Here is a 21,781-nt window from a genome sequence, read left to right on the forward strand (position 1 = left end):
GGACGCTGTACAGACAGTCAGCGCCGAGGGCTGGAGTCTGCTTTGCATTCTCCAGCCCCCTTCACTGGACACAGTGGGACGCCAGTTTCCCGCTCTTGTCTGGGGCACGCCCACGGCCCGCCCCTCTTCACAGGACGCCGGCAGCCATTCCTGCACGCAGTCCGAGCTGGGGAACGGAGACATGCTCTGGGCAACCAGTCACAGGGCTCTGGCGACCACACACCCGCGTTATAGGCGGGCGGTAAGCAGCACCTGAAGTGCTGACCCCACTAAATACCGAAGTGTCCATTTGTATTTTATGCTTGTATGCTATACACTGCACTGTAGGTCGCTATCTTTGGCTATATGCCCTCCTAGATGGCGAGATAACAGCAGCAAAAAAGCAAGGGTGCTAAGGCACAGGTTTTCTATGCTGCTTGTATTGCATGTGCTGAAGTGTTCATTTGTACTTATGCTTGTATGCTATACATTGCACTGTACGGTCGCTACTCTTGGCTATATTCTCCTAGAGGGCTGGACAACAGCAGCAAAAAAGCATGGGTGCCAAGGCACAGGCTTTATAGGCTGCTTGTATTGCATGTGCTGAAGTGTTCATTTGTATATATGCTTGTATGCTATACATTGCACTGTACGGTCGCTACTCTTGGCTGTATTCTCCTAGATGGCTGGACAACAGCAGCAAAAAAGCAAGGGTGCCAAGGCACAGGCTTTCTATGCTGCTTGTATTGCATGTGCTGAAGTGTTTATGCTTGTATGCTATACATTGCATAGATGGTTAGAATACAGCAGCAAAAAAGCAACACAGGCTTTCTATGCTGCTTTTCCTGCATGTGACACTGTTCCACCGGCAGGTTCCACTGACCCCCATTGTGTGCAATGCTCCCCTGTAGCACTTGGTCAGCCGGGGTCTCTACTAGAGGTGGCCAAAGGAACCACCTGTGAACCCTGTCCAGGGACAGGGACGGAGTTGCAGTTTCGGCTGATAGATTGTCATGGGATAGAGACTTTGCAGTCCAGACAGGCCATGGGCAATCTTGATTAATGCTCCCTGGCCACCCTCATTTGGAACATAATCAGTGCTCCGGGGGGGTCCCAGGCATTCCAGGGTGAAGGCTCTGACACGGACGACAGTCCCAGACAGCCTAAGCTAGCTCGCTGGGTGCGGCACTCGGCCTCATCACTGGTCAGGGTCCCAACAGGAGAACTCTCTGTATGATGAGGCAGACGTAGCTGATCAGGGCTTTGGTCCTGACACCGCTCTCAATCCGGATACACCGGATGGTGACGCCATAGTGAATGATCTTATAGCGTCCATCAATGGAATGTTGGATATTTCTCCCTCAGCTCCCCCAGTGGAGGAGTCAGCTTTACAGCAGGAGAAATCCTTTTTCAGTATCTCATGCGTATATTGAGTACTTTTCTGGCCACGCTGACTTCAGAGAAGCAGTGCAGAAACACCACGCTTACCAGATAAGCGTTTTCTCCAAACGTATTAAGGATACACGTTATCCCTTCCCCCTGACGTGGTAAAGCGCTGGACCCAGGGTCCAAAGGTGGATCCCCCAATCTCCAGGCTTGCGGCTAGATCCATAGTTGCAGTGGAGATGGGACTTCACTTAAAGATGCCATTGACAGACAGATGGACCTCTGGTTGAAATCTGTCTGTGAAGCTATCAGCGTGTCGGTTGCTCCGGCATTCGCAGCCGTATGGGCACTCTAAGCTATTTCAGCTGGTCTTGCGCAGCTGGTCTTGAGCACATGTACATCTGTGCCGCAGGTGGTGTCCTTAACCTCGCAATGTCTGCATTGCGACTTACCCTAGTAATGCTGTCCTGGGGGGACAGTCGAGGTTTCGGTCCTTCCCAGGCTCGGGCAGGTCCCAATTGTCCTCGTCCAAAAGGGCTCAAAAGGCTCAGAGGGGCTCAGATTCCGGCCGGGCTCAATCACGCCCAAGGAAGGCAGCCGGAGGAACCGCTACCAAGGCGGTCTCCTCATGACTTCAGCTCTCTCTCTCCGCATCCGCGGTTGGTGGCAGACTCTCCCGCTTGGCGACATTTAGCTGCCACAGGTCACAGACCGGTGGGTGAGAGACATTGTGTCTCACGTGTACAGGATAGAGCTCTGTTCTCGTCCTCCGGCTCGATTCTTCAGAACTCCCCCCCCCCCACCAAGCCGATGCTCTTCTGCAGGCAGAAGGAGTGGTAATCCCTGTTCCTCTTCAGGAACAAGACACGGTTTTTTCCTCCAATCTGTTTGGGGTGCCAAAAAAGGGTGGCTCTTTCCGTTCCGTTCTGGACCTAAAACTGCTCACCAAGCACGTGAAGGCCAGGCGGTTCCGGATGTAACCCTCCGCTCCGTCATTGCCTCAATGTCTCAAGGAGATTTCCTAGCATCAATAGACATCAGGATGCTTATCTCCACGTGCCGATTGCTCCAGAGCACCAGCGTTTGCTACGTTTCGTTATTGAAGACGAGCATCTTCAGTTCGTAGCCCTGCCCTTCGGTCTGGCGACAGCCCTACGGGTTTTCACCAAGTTCAGGGCAGCAGTGGGAGCAGTCCTGCACTCTCAGGGTCACTCTGTGATCCTTACTGGGACGATCCACTTGTCAAGGCACCCTCTCAAGAGGCATGCCAACACAGCCTGAACGTGGCGCTGGAGACTCTCCAGAGTTTCGGGTGGATCATCAACTTTTCAAGGTTAAATCGGGCACCGACCCAATCGCTGACATATCTGGGCATGGAGTTTCACACTCCCTCAGCGATAGTGAAGCTTCCGCTGGACAAGCAGCGTTCACTACAGACGGGGGTGCAGTCTCTCCTTCAAGGCCAGTCACACCCCTTAAGACGCCTCATGCAGAGGCAGTCACTTTCGCGCAGTTTCATCTGCGTCCACTTCAATGGGACAGGCTTTGCCAATGGGTTGGGGAGTCGACGTCCCTAGACAGGAACGTCTCCCTTCTCAGACGGTCAAGGACTCTCTTCAGAGGAGTCCATCCTTCAGATCAATGTTCTGGAAATCTGGGCAGTGTATCTTGCCCTGCAAGCCTTCCAGCAGTGGCTGGAAGGAAAACAGATCCGAATTCAGTCGGACAATTCCACAGCGGTGGCATACATCACCCACCAAGGCGGAACACGCATCGCCAAGCCTACCAGGCAATCCGGCGGATTCTGATGTGGGTGGGAGACAGAGCATCCACCATATCCGCAGTTCACATCCCGGGCGTAGAAAATTGGGAAGCAGACTTCCTCAGTCGCCAGGGCATGGACGCAGGGGAATGGCCTCTGCACCCAGAATGGTGTCAGGAAATCTGTAGCCGCTGGGGGATGCCGGACGTCGACCTAATGGCGTCTCGGCACAACAACAAGGTCCCGATTTTCATGGCGCGGTCTCACGAGCAAAGAGCTCTGGCGGCAGGCGCCCTAGTTCAGGATTGGTCGCAGTTCCAGCTACCCTATGTGTTTCCACCTCTGGCACTGTTGCCCAGAGTGCTACGCAAGCTCAGCTCCGCTTGCCGCCGCGCCATCCTCGTCGTCCCAGACTGGCCGAGGAGGTCGTGGTTCCCGGATCTGTGGCATCTCACGGTCGGCCAACCGTGGGCACTCTCAGACCGGCCAGACTTACTGTCCCAAGGGCCGTTTTTTCCACTGAATTCTACGGCCCTGAACCTGACTGTGTGGCCATCGAGTCCGAGATCCTAGCGTCTTCAGGATTATCTCAAGACGTCATTGCCACCATGAGACGGGCTAGGAAGCCGACGTCTGCCAAGATCTACCACAAGACGTGGAAGTTATTCTTATCTTGGTGCTCTGCTTAGGGAGTGTCTCCCTGGCCATTTGCATTGTCTCCTTTTTCCTCCCTTCCTGCATCTGGATTGGGAAAAGGTTTGTCGCTCGGCTCCCTTAAAGGACAAGTCGCAGCGCTGTCGGTATTCTTTCAGAAGCGCCTAGTACGACTTCCTCAGGTACGCACGTTCCTGCAGGGGGGTTATCACATTGTCCCTCCGTACAAGAGGCCGTTAGACCCATGGGATCTGAACAGGGTATTAATAGCTCTCCAGGAGCCGCCCTTCGAGCCTCTGAGGGATGTTTCACTTTCTCGACTTTCACAGAAAGTGGCCTTTCTGGTAGCGGTCACGTCTCTTCGGAGAGTGTCCGAACTAGCAGCGCGGTCATCCAAAGCTCCCTTCCTGGTGTTCACCAAGATAAGGTAGTGCTGTGCCCGATCCCAGAGTTTCTCCCTAAGGTGGTATCCCCTTTTCTTCGTCGCTCCATTGGGAGACCCAGCCGATTGGGTGTATAGCTACTGCCTCCGGAGGCCACACAAAGCATTACACTAAAAAGTGTAAGGCCCCTCCCCTTCTGGCTATACACCCCCAGTGGGATCACTGGCTCACCAGTTTTTCGGCTTTGTGCGAAGGAGGTCAGACATCCACGCATAGCTCCACTGTTTAGTCAGCAGTAGCTGCTGACTATATCGGATGGAAGAAAAGAGGGCCCATATGGGGCCCCCAGCATGCTCCCTTCTCACCCCACTGGTGGTTTGTAAGGTTGAGGTACCTATTGCTGGTACGGCGGCTGGAGCCCACATGCTGTTTTCCTTCCCCATCCCCCTGAGGGGCTCTGAGGAAGTGGGATCTTACCGGCCCCAAAGCCCTGAGGCCGGGCTCCATCCACAGACCCATTGAACCTGCTGGATGTGGAGCGGGAGTGCCGTTCAGGGACATGGCCCTGCACCATTCAGGTACTCTGTGTCCCCGTACACACAGGCACAGCACACTCCAGACTTGCTGGGTGTGCTAGTGCGCCGGGGACAGTAAAGGGTTACAGTCACTGCAGCCTAGCTGAGTGACTTTATTTATTGGGAACTACCGCGCCGGACGCTCCGGGAGCGGCGGCGCGGCTGGGACTTGTGGTGCGCCGGGGACTTAGCGCCGACCGCGCTTTTACGGCGGCGGCGCTTATAAATCCAGTCCCCGGCTTTTGCGGCCTAGCTCCGCTTCGTTCCCGCCCCCACCCTGTCAATCAGGGTAGGGGAGAGACGCTGTACAATCAGCAGCGCCGAGGGCTGGAGCCTTATTTACATGCTCCAGCCCTCTCACTGGACACTGTGGGACGCCGGTTTCCCGCTCTGACTTGGGGGCACGCCCACGGCCCGCCCCTACTCACACGAGCTGGAGGAGGACGCCGGCAGCCATTCCTGCAGTCCGAGCTGAGAGAACGGACTCTGGGCAACCAGGCACAGGACTGGGGCGACCACACACCCGCTTATAGGCGGGCGGTAAGCGGCACCTGAAGTGCTGACACTAAATACCGCAATTTGTCCATTTGTATTTTATGCTTACACTGCATAGGTCGCTATTTTTGGAGATGGCGACACAGCAGCAGCAGGAAAGCATGGGTGCTAAGGCACAGGCTTTCTATGCTGCTTGTATTGCACGTACTGAAGTGTTCATGTGTATTTATGCTTGTATGCTATACACTGCACTGTACGGTCGCTAGTCTTGGCTATATTCGCCATAGAATGGCTAGACTACAGCAGCAGAAAAGCAAGGGTGCTGAGACACAGGTTTTTTTTTTCTATGCTGCTTGTATTGCAGGTGTTGCAGTGTTCATTTGTACTTATGCTTGTATGCTATACATTGCACTGTATGGTCGCTATTCTGGGCCATATTCCCCTAGATGGCTAGACAACAGCAGCAAAAAAGCAAGGGTGCCAAGGCACAGGCTTTCTATGCTGCTTGTACTGCATGTGCTGCAGTGTTCATTTGTACTTTATGCTTGTATGCTATACATTGCACTGTACGGTCGCCATTCTTGGCTCTATAAGTCGGCAGCAGCATATAAGCAACACAGGCTTTCGATGCTGTTTTTACTGCATGTGATACTGTTCCACGGCACTGAACCCCATTGTGTGCAATGCTCCCCTGTAGCACTTGGTCAGCCGGGGTCTCTACTTGACGTGGCCAAAAGAACCACCTCTCAACCCTGTCCAAGGACAGGGACGGAGTTGCAATGGGATAGAGACTTGCAGTCCGGACAGGCCATGGGCAATCTGGATCATTGCTCCCTGGCCACCCTCATTTGGAATAAAATCGGTGCTCCGGGGGGGGTCCCAGGAGGCTCTCTGTATGATGAGGCAGACGTAGCTCATCAGGACTTTGATCCTGACACCGCTCTCACTCCGGATACACCGGATGGTGACGCCATAAGGCATGATCCTATAGCGTCCATCAATGGAATGTTGGATATTTCTCCCTCAGCTCCCCCAGCGGAGGAGTCAGCTTCACAGCAGGAGAAGTCCCATTTCAGTAGCTCAAACGTATATTGAGTATTGTTCTGGCCACGCTGACTTCAGAGAAGCAGTCCAGGAACACCACGCTTCCCAGATAAGCGTTTTCTCCAAACGTATTAAGGATACACGTTATCCCTTTCCCCCTGACGTGGTCAAGCGTTGGACCCAGGGTCCAAAGGTGGATTCTCCAATCTCCAGGCTTGCGGCTAGAGCCATAGTTGCAGTGGAGATGGGACTTCACTTACAGATGCCATTGACAGACAGATGGACTCTGGTTGAAATCTGTCTATGAGGCTATCGGCGTGTCGGTTGCTCCGGCATTCACAGCCGTATGGGCACCCTAAGCTTTTCAGCTGTTCTTGCGCAGCTGGTCTTGAGCACATGTACATCTGTGCCGCAGGGGCGTCCGTAACCTCGCAATATCTGCATTGCGACTTACCCTATTAATGCTGTCCTGGAAGGACAGTCGAGGTTTCGGTCCTTCCCAGGCTCGGGCAGGTCCCAATTGTCCTCGTCCAAAAGGGCTGAAAAGCCTCAGAGGGGCTCAGCTTCCGGCCGGGCTCAATCACGCCCAAGGAAGGTAGCCGGAGGAACCGCTACCAAGGCGGTCTCCTCATGACTCTCAGCTCTCTCATCTCTCCGCATCCGCGGTTGATGGCAGACTCGCTCGCCTTTGGCGACATTTAGCTGCCACAGGTCACAGACCGGTGGGTGAGGGACAGTGTGCCCACGTGCACAGGACAGAGTTCTGTTCTCGTCCTCCGGCTCGATTCTTCAGAACGTCCCCACCTCCCCACCGAGCAGATGCTCTTCTGCAGGCAGAAGGAGTGGTAATCCCGGTTCCTCTTCAGGAACAAGACACGGTTTTCCTCCAATCTGGTTGTGGTGCCAAAAAAGGATGGCTCTTTCCGTTCCGTTCTGGACCTAAAACTGCTCAACAAGCACGTGGAGGCCAGGCGGTTCCAGATGATACCCTCCGCTCCGTCATTGCCTCAATGTCTCAAGGAAATTTCCTAGCATCAATAGACATCAAAGATGCTTATCTCCACGTGCCGATTGCTACAGAGCACCAATGTTTTTCTACGTTTCGTGATAGGAAACGACCATCTTCAGTTCGTAGCTCTGCCATTTGGTCTGGCGACAGCCCCACGGGTGTTCGCCAAGGTCATGACGGCAGTGGTAGCAGTCTTGCACTCACAGGGACACTCTGTGATCCCTTACTCGGACGATCTACTTGTCAATGCACCCTCTCAAGAGGCATGCCAACTCAGCCTGAATGTTGCGCTGGAGACTCTCCAGACGTTCGGGTGGATCATCAACTTCTCAAAGTCAAACCTGTCACGACCCAATCACTAACGTATCTTGGCATGGAGTTTCATACCCTCTCAGCGGTAGTGAGGCTTCCGCTGGACAAGCAGCGGTCACTACAGACTGGGGTGCAGACTCTCCTTCAAGGTCAGTCGCACTCCTTAAGACGCCTCATGCACTTCCTCGGGAAGATGGTGGCGGCAATGGAGGCGGTTCCGTTTGCGCAGTTTCATCTGCGTCCACTTCAATGGGACATTCTCCGCCAATGGGACGGGAAGTCAACATCCCTGAACAGGAAAGTATCCCTTTCACAGACGGCAAGGACCCTCTGCAATGGTGGCTTCTTCCCACCTCATTATCACAGGGAAGATCCTTCCTACCACCGTCTTGGGCGGTGGTCACGACAGACGCGAGTCTGTCAGGGTGGGGAGCGGTTTTTCTCCACCACAGGGCTCAGGGTACGTGGACTCAGCAGGAGTCCACCCTTCAGATCAATGTTCTGGTAATCAGAGCAGTGTATCTTGCCCTACTAGCTTTCCAGCAGTGGCTGGAAAGAAAGCAGATCCGAATTCAGTCGGACAACTCCACAGCAGGTGGCATACATCAATCACCAAGGAGGGACACGCAGTCGGCAAGCCTTCCAGGAAGTCCGGCGGATTCTGATGTGGGTGGAAGCCACGGCCTCCACCATATCCACAGTTCACATCCCCGGCGTAGAAAACTGGGAAGCAGACTTCCTCAGTCGCCAGGGCATGGACGCAGGGGAATGGTCCCTTCACCCAGACGTGTTTCAGGAAATCTGTCGCCGCTGGGGAAGGCCGGACGTCGACCTAATGGCGTCCCGGCACAACAACAAGGTCCCAACCTTCATGGCACGGTCTCGCGATCAAAGAGCGCTGGCGGCAGACGCCCTAGTGCAAGATTGGTCGCAGTTCCGGCTCCCTTATGTGTTTCCACCTCTGGCACTCTTGCCCAGAGTGCTACGCAAGATCAGATCCGATTGCAGCCGCGTCATACTCGTCGCCCCAGACTGGCCGAGGAGGGCGTGGTATCCGGATCTGTGGCAGCTCACGGTCGGCCAACCGTGGGCACTACCAGACCGACCAGACTTACTGTCCCAAGGGCCGTTTTTCCATCGGAATTCTGCGGCCCTGAACCTGACTGTGTGGCCATTGAGTCCTGGATCCTAGCGTCTTCAGGATTATTCCACGGGGTCGTTGCCACCATGAGACAGGCTAGGAAGCCCACGTCCGCTAAGAACCACAGAACGTGGAGGATATTCTTATCCTGGTGCTCTGCTCAGGGAGTGTCTCCCTGGCCATTTGCATTGCCTACCTTTCTTTCTTTCCTGCAATCTGGGTTAGAAAAAGGTTTGGCGCTCGGCTCCCTTAAAGGTCGGCGCTATCCGTCTTTTTTCAGAGGCGTTTGGCACGCCTTCCTAAGGTGCGCACGTTCCTACAGGGGGTTTGCCATATCGTTCCCCCGTACAAGCGGCCGTTAGATCCATGGGATCTGAACAGGGTACTAGTTGCCCTCCAGAAGCCGCCCTTCGAGCCTCTGAGGGAGGTTTCACTTTCTAGACTATCCCAGAAAGTGGCTTTTCTGGTAGCGATCACATCTCTTCGGAGAGTGTCTGAGCTGGCAGCGCTGTCATCCAAGACTCCCTTCCTGGTCTTCCACCAGGACAAGGTAGTGCTGCGCCCCATTCAGGAGTTTCTCCCGAAGGTGGTATCCTCTTTTCATCTTAATCAGGATATCTCCTTGCCTTCGTTTTGTCCTCATGCAGTTCATCGGTATGAGAAGGATTTACATTTGTTAGATCTGGTGAGAGCACTCAGAATCTACATTTCCCGCACGGCGCCCTTGCGCCGTTCGGATGCACTCTTTGTCCTTGTCGCTGGTAAGCGCAAAGGGTCGCAGGCTTCTAAGGCCGCCCTGGCTCGATGGATCAAAGAACCAATTCTTGAAGCCTACCGTTCTGCTGGGCTTCCGGTTCCATCAGGGCTGAAGGCCCATTCAACCAGAGCCGTGGGTGCGTCCTGGGCATTACGACACCAGGCTACGGCTCAACAGGTGTGCCAGGCAGCTACCTGGTCGAGTCTGCACACTTTCACCAAACATTATCAGGTGCATACCTATGCTTCGGCGGACGCCAGCCTAGGTTGAAGAGTCCTGCAGGCGGCAGTTGCCTCCCCGTAGGGGAGGGCTGTCTTCGCAGCTCTAACATACTGTATTTCTTTACCCACCCAGGGACAGCTTTTGGACGTCCCAATCGTCTGGGTCTCCCAATGGAGCGACGAAGAAGAAGGGAATTTTGTTACTTACCGTAAATTCCTTTTCTTCTAGCTCCTATTGGGAGACCCAGCACCCGCCCTGTTGTCCTTCGGGATTTTTGGGTTGTTTCGGGTACACATGTTGTTCATGTTGAACGGTTTTTCAGTTCTCCGATGTTACTCGGAGTGAATTTGTTTAAACCAGTTATTGGCTTTCCTCCTTCTTGCTTTTGCACTAAAACTGGTGAGCCAGTGATCCCACTGGGGGTGTATAGCCAGAAGGGGAGGGGCCTTACACTTTTTAGTGTAATGCTTTGTGTGGCCTCCGGAGGCAGTAGCTATACACCCAATCGGCTGGGTCTCCCAATAGGAGCTAGAAGAAAAGGAATTTACGGTAAGTAACAAAATTCCCTTCTTTATCACAATCAGGATATCTCCTTACCTTCCTTTTATCCATTTCATCGATATGTAATGGCTTTGCATTGTTGGATCTGGTGTAGAGCACCCAGAATCTACATTCCCGCACGGCGCCCCTGCGCCGCTCGGATGCACTCTTTGTCCTTGTCACTGGTCAGCGCAAGGGGTCGCAGGCTGCAAAATCCACCCTGGCTCGATGGATCAAGGAACCAATCCTTGAAGCCTACCGTTCTACTGGGCTTCCGGTTCCATCAGGGCTGAAGGCCCATTCTACCAGAGCCGTGGGTGCGTCCTGGGCATTACGGCACCAGGCTACGGCTCAGCAGGTGTGCCAGGCGGCTACCTGGTCGAGTCTGCACACCTTCACCAAGCATTTTCAGGTGCATGCCTACGCTTAGGCGGATGCCAGCCTAAGTAGATGAGTCCTGCAGGCGGAGGTTGCCTCCATGTAGGGAAGGGCTGTTTTTACAGTCCAAACTTGAGGTATTCATTTACCCACCCAGGAACAGCTTTTGGACGTCCCAATCGTCTGGGTCTCCCAATGGAGCGCCGAAGAAGAAGGGAATTTTGTTACTTACCGTAAATTCCTTTTCTTCTAGCTCCAATTGGGAGACCCAGCACCCGCCCCTGTTTCCTTCGGGATTTTTGGTTTGTTCGGGTACACATGTTGTTCATGTTGAATGGTTTCAGTTCTCCGATGTTCCTTCGGATTGAATTTGTTTAACCAGTTATTGGCTTTCCTCCTTCTTGCTTTTGCACTAAAACTGATCAGCCCGTGATCCCACGGGGGGTGTATAGCCAGAAGGGGAGGGGCCTTACACTTTTTAGTGTAATGCTTTGTGTGGCCTCCGGAGGCAGTAGCTATACACCCAATCGTCTGGGTCTCCCAATTGGAGCTAGAAGAAAAGGAATTTACGGTAAGTAACAAAATTCCCTTCTTTTCTCTATTTCGTTCCGTTTTCGAGATAAAAATGCTACGCCCGTTGTTTCTTTGTCGCTCCATTGGGAGACCCAGACAATTGGGTGTATAGGCTATGCCTCCGGAGGCCGCACAAAGTATTACACTAAAAGTGTAAAGCCCCTCCCCTTCTGCCTATACACCCCCGTGCTCCCACGGGCTCCTCAGTTTTTTGCTTTGTGCGAAGGAGGCAGACATGCACAGCACAGCTCCACAGATTAGTCAGCAGCAGCTGCTGACTATGTCGGATGGAAGAAAAGTGGGCCCATATAGGGCCCCCAGCATGCTCCCTTCTCACCCCACTCTTGTCGGCGGTGTTGTTAAGGTTGAGGTATCCATTGCGGGTACGGAGGCTGGAGCCCACATGCTGTTTCTTTGTCGCTCCATTGGGAGACCCAGACAATTGGGTGTATAGGCTATGCCTCCGGAGGCCGCACAAAGTATTACACTTAAAAGTGTTAAGCCCCTCCCCTTCTGCCTATACACCCCCCGTGCTCCCACGGGCTCCTCAGTTTTTTGCTTTGTGCGAAGGAGGTCAGACACGCACGCACAGCTCCACAGATTGGTCAGCAGCAGCTGCTGACCATGTCGGATGGAAGAAAAGTGGGCCCATATAGGGCCCCCAGCATGCTCCCTTCTCACCCCACTCTTGTCGGCGGTGTTGTAAGGTTGAGGTATCCATTGCGGGTACGGAGGCTGGAGCCCACATGCTGTTTTCCTTCCCCATCCCCCTCAGGGCTCTGGTGGAAGTGGGATCCTATCGGTCTCCAGGCACTGAGACCGTGCTTCATCCACAACTCCTGTGGAGCCTGCTGGATAGGAGCCGGGTATCGTTCAGGGACATGGCCCTGCTACTTGGAGGTACTCTGTATCCCGGTGGGGACCGCGCACAGCAACACTCCAGCTTTGCTGGGTGTGCTAGTGCACCGGGGACCGCGGCGCTGACCGGGTTAATAGGTGCCATTACACACTCAGCGTTGCTGAGTGTGTTTATGTATAGGGACTGCCGCACTGACCGCCGCTGCCATGGAATCACTGCGGCGCGGCTGGGACTTGTAGTGCGCCGGGGACTTCCACGCCGGCCGCGCTTTTACGGCGGCCGCGTTTATTACTAGAGTCCCCGGCTTTTTGCGGCCTAGTTCCTTTCCTCCCACCCCCAGCCCTGACAGGCAGGGGAAGGGCGGGACGCTGCTCAGAACGAGCATCACTGAGGGCTGGAGTATGCTTTGCATACTCCACTCCCCTCACTGTGCACAGTGCAGGCACCAGCTCCCGCTCTTTCTGGGTCACGCCCACAGCTCCCTCCTCTCCTCAGGACGCATTCCTGTCAGCTCCTCGGACGCTGCAGAGGGGGACAAAGTCTGGGAGACCCAGGCAGGGACTCTGGTGACCGCACAACCGCTTTAAGCGGGTGGTAAGCAGCACCTGTGGTGCTAGCCCCATTGTGCAGTAGTGTAACATTATATGTTTATTTTACACTGTATAGTGCACAGTTGATTTCTGGCTATATACCCTATTGTGTTGCTCAGGGAAGATAATAGCATGGCGCCCACGAAAGGCAGGGGTGCCATAACACAGGCTTATTATGTTGCCTGCGCCGCATGTACGACCCCGCTACCGACAGGTTCCACTGACCCTCATTGTCTGCACTGTTCGGCCCCTGTGGCACTTGCTCAGCCAGAGCCTCTGCTAGGGGGGGCCCAGGGGGAGCCACCTGCTAACACTGTTAAGGTGACAGGGACGGAGTTTGCAAAACTCTCTGAGACTATGGCTAAGATACTAGAAGCCTTGCAGGCCAGGCCGGTATCTCAGCACAGGGACTCTGTTGAATCTTTGTTCCCTGGCTCACCTCAGCTGGACCAACAATGTCCTCCCGGGGTATCTCATGGATCCCAAGCTGAGGGTTCTGACACAGACCCCAGCCCCAGACCGACTAAGCGAGCTCGCTTAGATTTTCCCTCGACATCCTCATATTGTGCAGGGTCTCAGAGGGGGGAATCTCTGGTTGATGATGCGGAGACAGCTGATCAGGATTCTGATCCTGAGGCCGCTCTCAATCTTGATACTCCGGACGGGGACGCCATAGTGAACGACCTTATTGCGTCCATCAGGATATTTCTCCCTCAGCTCCTCCGGTGGAGGAGTCAGCTTCCCAGCAGGAGAAATTCCGTTTTCAGGTTTCCCAAGCGTACACCGAGTATTTTTCTGGACCACTCTGATTTCAGAGAGGCAGTCCAGAATCACCATGCTTGTCCAGATAAGCGTTTTTCTAAGCGCCTTAAGGATACACGTTATCCCTTTCCCCCTGACGTGGTCAAAGGTTGGGCTCAGTGTCCCAAAGTGGATCCTCCAATCTCCAGACTGGCAGCTAGATCCATACTTGCAGTGGAAGATGGGGCTTCACTCAAAGATGCCACTGACAGGCAGATGGAGCTCTGGTTGAAATCCATCTATGAAGCTATCGGCGCTTCTTTTGCCCCAGCATTCGCAGCCGTATGGGCGCTACAAGCTATCTCAGCAGGTCAAGCGCAAATTGACGCAGCCACACGCACGTCCGCGCCACAGGTGGCGTCCATAACCACTCAGACGTCGGCATTTGCGTCTTACGCTATTAATGCTGTCCTGGACTCTGCGAGCCGTACGGCGGTTGCAGCCGCCAATTCGGTGGTACTCCGCAGGGCCTTGTGGCTACGGGAATGGAAGGCAGATTCTGTTTCCAAAAAGCGCTTAACCAGTTTGCCAATTTCTGGCGACCGATTGTTTGGCGAGCGTTTGGATGAAATCATCAAACAATCCAAGGGAAAGGATACATCCTTACCCCAGCCCAAACCGAACATACCCCAACAGAGGAAGGGGCAGTCGAGGTTTCGGTCCTTTCGGGGCGCGGGCAGGTCCCAATTCTCCTCGTCCAAAAGGCCTCAGAAAGATCAAAGGAACTCTGATGCATGGCGGTCTAAGTCACGTCCTAAAAAGACCACAGGAGGTGCCGCTACCAAAGCGGCTTCCTCATGACTTTCGGCATCCTCACTCCGCATCCTCGGTCGGTGGCAGGCTCTCCCGCTTTTGCGACACCTGGCTGCCACGGGTAAAAGACCGTTGGGTGAGAGACATTCTGTCTCACGGTTACAAGATAGAGTTCACCTCTCGTCCCCCAACTCGATTCTTCAGGTCATTCCCGCCTCCCGAGCGAGCCGAGGCTCTTCTGCAGGCGCTGGGCATTCTGAAGGCAGAAGGAGTGGTGGTCCCTGTTCCTCTTCAGCAACAGGGCCACGGTTTTTACTCCAACTTGTTTGTGGTCCCAAAGAAGGACGGGTCTTTCCGACCTGTCCTGGACCTGAAACTTCTCAACAAACACATAAAGACCAGGCGGTTCCGGATGGAATCCCTCCGCTCCGTCATCGCCTCAATGTCCCAGGGAGCTTTCCTTGCATCGATCGATATCAAAGAGGCTTATCTCCACGTACCGATTGCTCCAGAGCACCAGCGCTTCGCCATAGGAAACGAACACCTGCAGTTCGTGGCACTGCCGTTCGGCCTGGCAACAGCCCCACGGGTTTTCACCAAGGTTATGGCTACTGTAGTAGCGGTCCTCCACTCTCAGGGTCACTCGGTGATCCCTTACTTGGACGATCTGTTGATCAAGGCACCCTCTCTAGAGGCATGCCAACACAGCCTCGACGCTACCCTGGAGACTCTCCAGAGTTTCGGGTGGATCATCAATTTTCCAAAGTCAAATCTGACACCGGCCCAATCGCTGACATACCTTGGCATGGAGTTTCATACCCTCTCAGCGATAGTGAAGCTTCCGCTGATCAAGCAGCGGTCACTACAGACAGGGGTACAATCTCTCCTTCAAGGTCGGTCACACACCTTGAGGCGCCTCATGCACTTCCTGGGGAAGATGGTGGCAGCAATGGAGGCAGTTCCTTTCGCGCAGTTTCACCTGCGTCCTCTTCAATGGGACATCCTACGCAAATGGGACAGGAAGCCGACGTCCCTCGGCAGGAACGTCTCCCTCTCGCAGGCGACCAAAGCTTCCCTTCGGTGGTGGCTTCTTCCCACTTCATTATCGAAAGGGAAATCCTTCCTACCCCCATCCTGGGAGGTGGTCACGACGGACGCGAGTCTGTCAGGGTGGGGAGCGGTTTTTCTCCACCACAGGGCTCAGGGTACGTGGACCCAGCAAGAGTCCTCGCTTCAGATCAATGTTCTGGAAATACGGGCAGTGTATCTTGCCCTGAAAGCGTTCCAGCAGTGGCTGGAAGGCAAGCAGATCAGAATTCAGTCGGACAATTCCACAGCGGTGGCATACATCAACCACCAAGGCGGCACACGCAGTCGGCAAGCCTTCCAGGAAGTCCGGCGGATTTTGACGTGGGTGGAAGCCACGGCCTCCACCATTTCTGCAGTTCACATTCCAGGCGTGGAAAACTGGGAAGCAGATTATCTCAGTCGCCAGGGCATGGACGCAGGGGAATGGTCCCTTCACCCGGACGTGTTTCAGGAGATCTGTTGCCGCTGGGGGGTGCCGGACGTCGACCTCATGGCGTCCCGGCACAACAACAAGGTACCGGCGTTCATGGCACGGTCTCAAGATCCCAGAGCTCTGGCGGCAGACGCCTTAGTTCAGGATTGGTCGCAGTTTCAGCTCCCTTATGTGTTTCCTCCGCTGGCACTGTTGCCCAGAGTGTTACGCAAGATCAGGGCCGACTGCCGCCGCGTCATCCTCGTCGCTCCAGACTGGCCGAGGCGGTCGTGGTACCCGGATCTGTGGCATCTCACGGTCGGCCAACCGTGGGCACTACCAGACCGACCAGACTTGCTATCTCAAGGGCCGTTTTTCCATCTGAATTCTGCGGCCCTCAACCTGACTGTGTGGCCATTGAGTCCTGGATCCTAGCGTCCTCAGGGTTATCTCAAGACGTCATTGCCACTATGAGACAAGCTAGGAAACCAGCGTCCGCCAAGATCTACCACAGGACGTGGAAAATTTTCCTGTCGTGGTGCTCTGCTCAGGGTTTTTCTCCCTGGCCTTTTGCCTTGCCCAATTTTCTGTCCTTCCTTCAATCTGGACTGGAAAAGGGTTTGTCGCTCAGCTCCCTTAAGGGACAAGTCTCAGCGCTCTCTGTGTTTTTCCAGAAGCGCCTAGCCAGACTTCCACAGGTACGCACGTTCCTGCAGGGGGTTTGTCACATCGTTCCTCCTTACAAGCGGCCGTTAGAACCCTGGGATCTGAACAGGGTGCTGACGGTTCTTCAGAAACCACCATTCGAGCCAATGAGGGATATTTCTCTCTCACGCCTTTCGCAGAAAGTGGTCTTCCTAGTAGCAGTCACCTCTCTTCGGAGAGTGTCTGAGCTAGCAGCGTTGTCGTGCAAAGCCCCTTTTCTGGTTTTTCACCAGGACAAGGTGGTTCTACGTCCGGTTCCGGAATTTCTCCCTAAGGTGGTATCCCCCTTTTCATCTCAATCAGGATATTTCCTTACCCTCTTTTTGTCCTCATCCAGTTCACCAATGTGAAAAGGATTTGCACTTGTTAGATCTGGTGAGAGCACTCAGACTCTACATTTCTCGTACGGCGCCCCTGCGCCGCTCGGATGCACTCTTTGTCCTTGTCGCTGGCCAGCGTAAAGGATCACAGGCTTCCAAATCAACCCTGGCTCGGTGGATCAAGGAGCCAATTATCGAAGCTTACCGTTCGGCTGGGCTTCCGGTTCCCTCAGGGCTGAAGGCCCATTCTACCAGAGCCGTGGGAGCGTCCTGGGCTTTGAGGCACCAGGCTACGGCTCAACAGGTGTGTCAGGCGGCTACCTGGTCGAGCCTGCACACTTTCACGAAACACTATCAGGTGCATACCTATGCTGCGGCGGATGCCAGCCTAGGTAGACGAGTCCTTCAGGCGGCGGTTGCCCACCTGTAGGAAAGGGCCGTTTTACGGCTCTCTTACGAGGTATTATTTTACCCACCCAGGGACTGCTTTTGGACGTCCCAATTGTCTGGGTCTCCCAATAGAGCGAAAAAGAAGGGAATTTTGTTTACTTACCGTAAATTCCTTTTCTTCTAGCTCTAATTGGGAGACCCAGCACTCGCCCCTGTTTTTTTGTGTACACATGTTGTTCATGTTGAATGGTTTCAGTTCTCCGAGTTTCCTTCGGATTGAAGTTACTTTAAACCAGTTTATAATTATTTTCCCTCCTTCTTGCTTTTGCACCAAAACTGAGGAGCCCGTGGGAGCACGGGGGGTGTATAGGCAGAAGGGGAGGGGCTTAACACTTTTGAGTGTAATACTTTGTGCGGCCTCCGGAGGCATAGCTATACACCCAATTGTCTGGGTCTCCCAATTAGAGCTAGAAGAAAAGGAATTTACGGTAAGTAAACAAAATTCCCTTCTTTCCACCAGGTGGCGCTATAGGTGGCTTCATTGCGTAGCGCATGGCTACTTTACTATACCTAGACACCACTTCAGCTGCCGCCGTTCTCAAGTTAATGGCGGTGGACAGGATATGGGTGGACACACTGTATATAGGTGCGGTGTATACAGGAGATGGGTGGACACACTGTATATAGTTGCGGTGTATACAGGAGATGGGTGGCCACACTGTATATAGGTGCGGTGTATACAGGAGATGGGTGGCCACACTGTATATAGGTGCGGTGTATACAGGAGATGGGTGGCCACACTGTATATAGGTGCAGTGTATACAGGAGATGGGTGGACACGCTGTATATAGGTTCGGTGTATACAGGAGATGGGTGGACACACTGTATATAGGTGCGGTGTATACAGGATATGGGTGGACACACTGTATATAGGTGCGGTGTATACAGGATATGGGTGGACACACTGTATATAGGTGCGGTGTATACAGGATATGGGTGGCCACACTGTATATAGGTGCGGTGTATACAGGAGATGGGTGGCCACACTGTATATAGGTGCGGTGTATACAGGAGATGGGTGGCCACACTGTATATAGGTGCGGTGTATACAGGAGATGGGTGGACACACTGTATATAGGTGCAGTGTATACAGGAGATGGGTGGACACACTGTATATAGGTGCGGTGTATACAGGAGATGGGTGGACACACTGTATATAGGTGTGGTGTATACAGGAGATGGGTGGACACACTGTATATAGGTGCGGTGTATACAGGAGATGGGTGGACACACTGTATATAGGTGCGGTGTATACAGGAGATGGGTGGACGCACTGTATATAGGTGCGGTGTATACAGGAGATGGGTGGATGCACTGTATATAGGTGCGGTGTATACAGGAGATGGGTGGACACACTGTATATAGGTGCGGTGTATACAGGAGATGGGTGGACACACTGTATATAGGTGCGGTGTATACAGGAGATGGGTGGACACGCTGTATATAGGTGCGGTGTATACAGGAGATGGGTGGACACGCTCTGTATAGGTGCGGTGTATACAGGAGATGGGTGGACACACTGTATATAGGTGCGGTGTATACAGGAGATGGGTGGACACACTGTATATAGGTGCGGTGTATACAGGAGATGGGTGGACACGCTGTATATAGGTGCGGTGTATACAGGAGATGGGTGGACACGCTGTATATAGGTGCGGTGTATACAGGAGATGGGTGGACACGCTGTATATAGGTGCGGTGTATACAGGAGATAGGTGGACACGCTGTATATAGGTGCGGTGTATACAGGAGATGGGTGGACACACTGTATATAGGTGCGGTGTATACAGGAGATGGGTGGACACACTGTATATAGGTGCGGTGTATACAGGAGATGGGTGGACACGCTCTGTATAGGTGCGGTGTATACAGGAGATGGGTGGACACGCTGTATATAGGTGCGGTGTATACAGGAGATGGGTGGACACGCGGTGTATACAGGAGATGGGTGGACACGCTGTATATAGGTGCGGTGTATACAGGAGATGGGTGGACGCACTGTATGAAGCTGGCGTTACATGATCGCAGGGCTGTGATGGTGACTGAGGCTCCTCTATGGCCCCTATGATCAGCACTGATCTATACATAGAGGACATGGAAGGCTTTGGTTATGACAGTTGTGTGTAATATGGCACTATCTTCTCTCGCAGGCTGACCAGTGCACCGGATTACAAGGTTTCCTCATTTTCCACAGCTTTGGAGGCGGCACAGGCTCAGGATTTGCATCTCTTCTGATGGAGAGACTCTCTATAGATTATGGCAAGAAGTCCAAGCTTGAGTTTGCAATCTACCCAGCACCGCAAGTGTCCACAGCAGTGGTGGAGCCATACAACTCCATACTGACCACACACACCACGCTGGAGCATTCAGATTGTGCCTTTATGGTGGACAATGAGGCCATTTATGATATTTGTCGCCGAAACTTGGACATTGAACGTCCAACATACACAAATCTCAACCGTCTCATTGGGCAGATCGTGTCGTCCATCACTGCCTCGCTGAGGTTTGATGGGGCTTTAAATGTTGATCTCACCGAATTTCAGACAAACCTGGTTCCATATCCACGTATCCATTTCCCGCTGGTCACGTACGCGCCTGTCATCTCTGCAGAGAAGGCCTACCACGAGCAGCTCTCCGTGGCTGAAATAACCAATGCCTGCTTTGAGCCTGCAAACCAGATGGTGAAGTGTGACCCCCGCCACGGCAAATACATGGCCTGCTGCATGTTATACAGGGGGGACGTGGTCCCCAAGGATGTCAACGCCGCCATCGCAACCATTAAGACAAAACGCACTATTCAGTTTGTAGACTGGTGCCCAACAGGATTCAAGGTTAGTATTAGAAACCCACCCACACCGGCCTAAATGGAAAGTGTCATTACCAGTGCCGAGAATATTAGCACAGAATTAGATTGGTGGAAAAACCCATATAATAAAGTGAAGCCTATAGAAAAGATATACCATCACATGACTAGTGGGGTGCAGATTGTGAGATTGAAGCGGATCCTCACTAATTTTCCTACACATTGACATCTTAGCCCCTTCAGTCTCAGGATTGTGGGGGGTCCTAGAAGTATAACCCTACTGATAATAAAGTGATGGCATGTCCGTGCCAAGGAAAGGTCATCAATATACCAAGTCTGAAGACTCCATTAGGCCCTGTGCGCACACTGCGTTTTTACCCGCTTTTTCTTTGTCGCTCCATTGGGAGACCCAGACAATTGGGTGTATAGCTTCTGCCTCCGGAGGCCACACAAAGTATTACACTTTAAAAGTGTAACCCCTCCCCTCTGCCTATACACCCTCCCGTGCATCACGGGCTCCTCAGTTTTATGCTTTGTGTGGAAGGAGGCACACATCCACTCATGCATTCTCAGATTAGTTATATCGGTTGGAAGAAAAGAGGACCCCCACGGGGTCCCCGGCATGTTCCCTTCTCACCCCACTAAAGTCGGCGGTGCTGTTAAGGTTGAGGTACCCATTGCGGGTACAAAGGCCGGAGCCTCATGCCGTTTTACTTCACCATCCCTTAGTGGCTCTGGGAGAAGTGGGATCCTAACCGGTCATCCATTCACTGGGACCGGGCTCCCTCCGCAGCCCCTGTGGGAATCTGCTGGACAGGAGTATATTCTTCCTCAGGGATCGGGCCCTGCATCTATAAGGTACTCTGTGTCCCCATGGGGACTGTGCATGGAGCGCCTTATTCCCGGACGCTGCAGCAGCTGCTGATTTCGGAAGACCGGCGGACTTCCGCGCCGACCGAGCCTGCTTGTCGGCCGCGGTCTTAAATTTAGTCCCCGGCTTCATCGCGGCCTAGTAGCTAAAATCCCGCCCCCGGGCTTGCCTGTCAGGGGTAAGGGCGGGACGGCTGGCCTGACGTCGGCTGTGAGGGCCGGAGCATCCTGTATGTTTCCTCCCCCCTCACTGATCACTGTGGGGACCCCAGATTCCCGCACTTTTCTAGCACCGCCCACGGCTCCACTCCTCCCCTGAGAGCTCCGGCAGCCATGTTTTTTGGCATTCTGCCGGTGGAGGATTATCAGAGAAGAGCTCTGCAGCTCTGGGAGACCTAAGGCAGGGAATCTGGAGGACACACACTCGCTTTTTAGCGGTCGGTAAGCCACACCGGTCACCCGGTGCTGGTCCCCCCCCCAGGGTGCCGGAATAGATACGTATTTATATACATATTTCTGTTCGGTCGGGCTGTATACCCCTTCCCATATACCCTCAGTGATCACTCTCCTGGGAGACAACAGCATGTCGTCCACAAGGAGCAAAGGTGCTAAGGCACAGGGGTTTTTTGCGACCTGTACCTCTTGTGCGGCTATGTTACCTGCAGGTTCCACCTACCCTCACTGTGAGCAATGCTCAACCCCTGTTTCGCTTGCTCAGCCGGAGCCTCGGTCACTAGTGGGCCCCTCGGCTCATGTAGACCCCCCTGCTCCCCCTGTCCAGGCGGCAGGGACAGAGTTTGCTGCGTTTGCTGAGAAACTCTCTGAGTCACTTTCGCAATCCATGGCTCAGTCTATGGACCAATGGTCTGCCAAGCTGCTAGAAGCTTTGCCGTCCAGACCGGTCCTTACACAGGCCCCG

General features: G+C 53.7%; 1 protein-coding gene across 1 annotated transcript in view; it reads left to right on the top strand.

Moving 5' to 3' along the window:
- Positions 1–21,781, top strand: part of LOC142282265 (tubulin alpha-3 chain-like) — a 67,037-nt gene that overhangs the window by 22,556 nt on the left and 22,700 nt on the right. Inside the window, exon 4 of the mRNA XM_075332958.1 lies at positions 19,340–20,020. Within this exon, the coding sequence (XP_075189073.1) occupies positions 19,340–20,020 (681 nt within the window). The remainder of the gene's footprint in view (positions 1–19,339; positions 20,021–21,781) is intronic.

The sequence above is a fragment of the Anomaloglossus baeobatrachus genome, unplaced genomic scaffold, assembly GCF_048569485.1.
Source record: "Anomaloglossus baeobatrachus isolate aAnoBae1 unplaced genomic scaffold, aAnoBae1.hap1 Scaffold_503, whole genome shotgun sequence".
NCBI lineage: Eukaryota > Metazoa > Chordata > Amphibia > Anura > Aromobatidae > Anomaloglossus > Anomaloglossus baeobatrachus.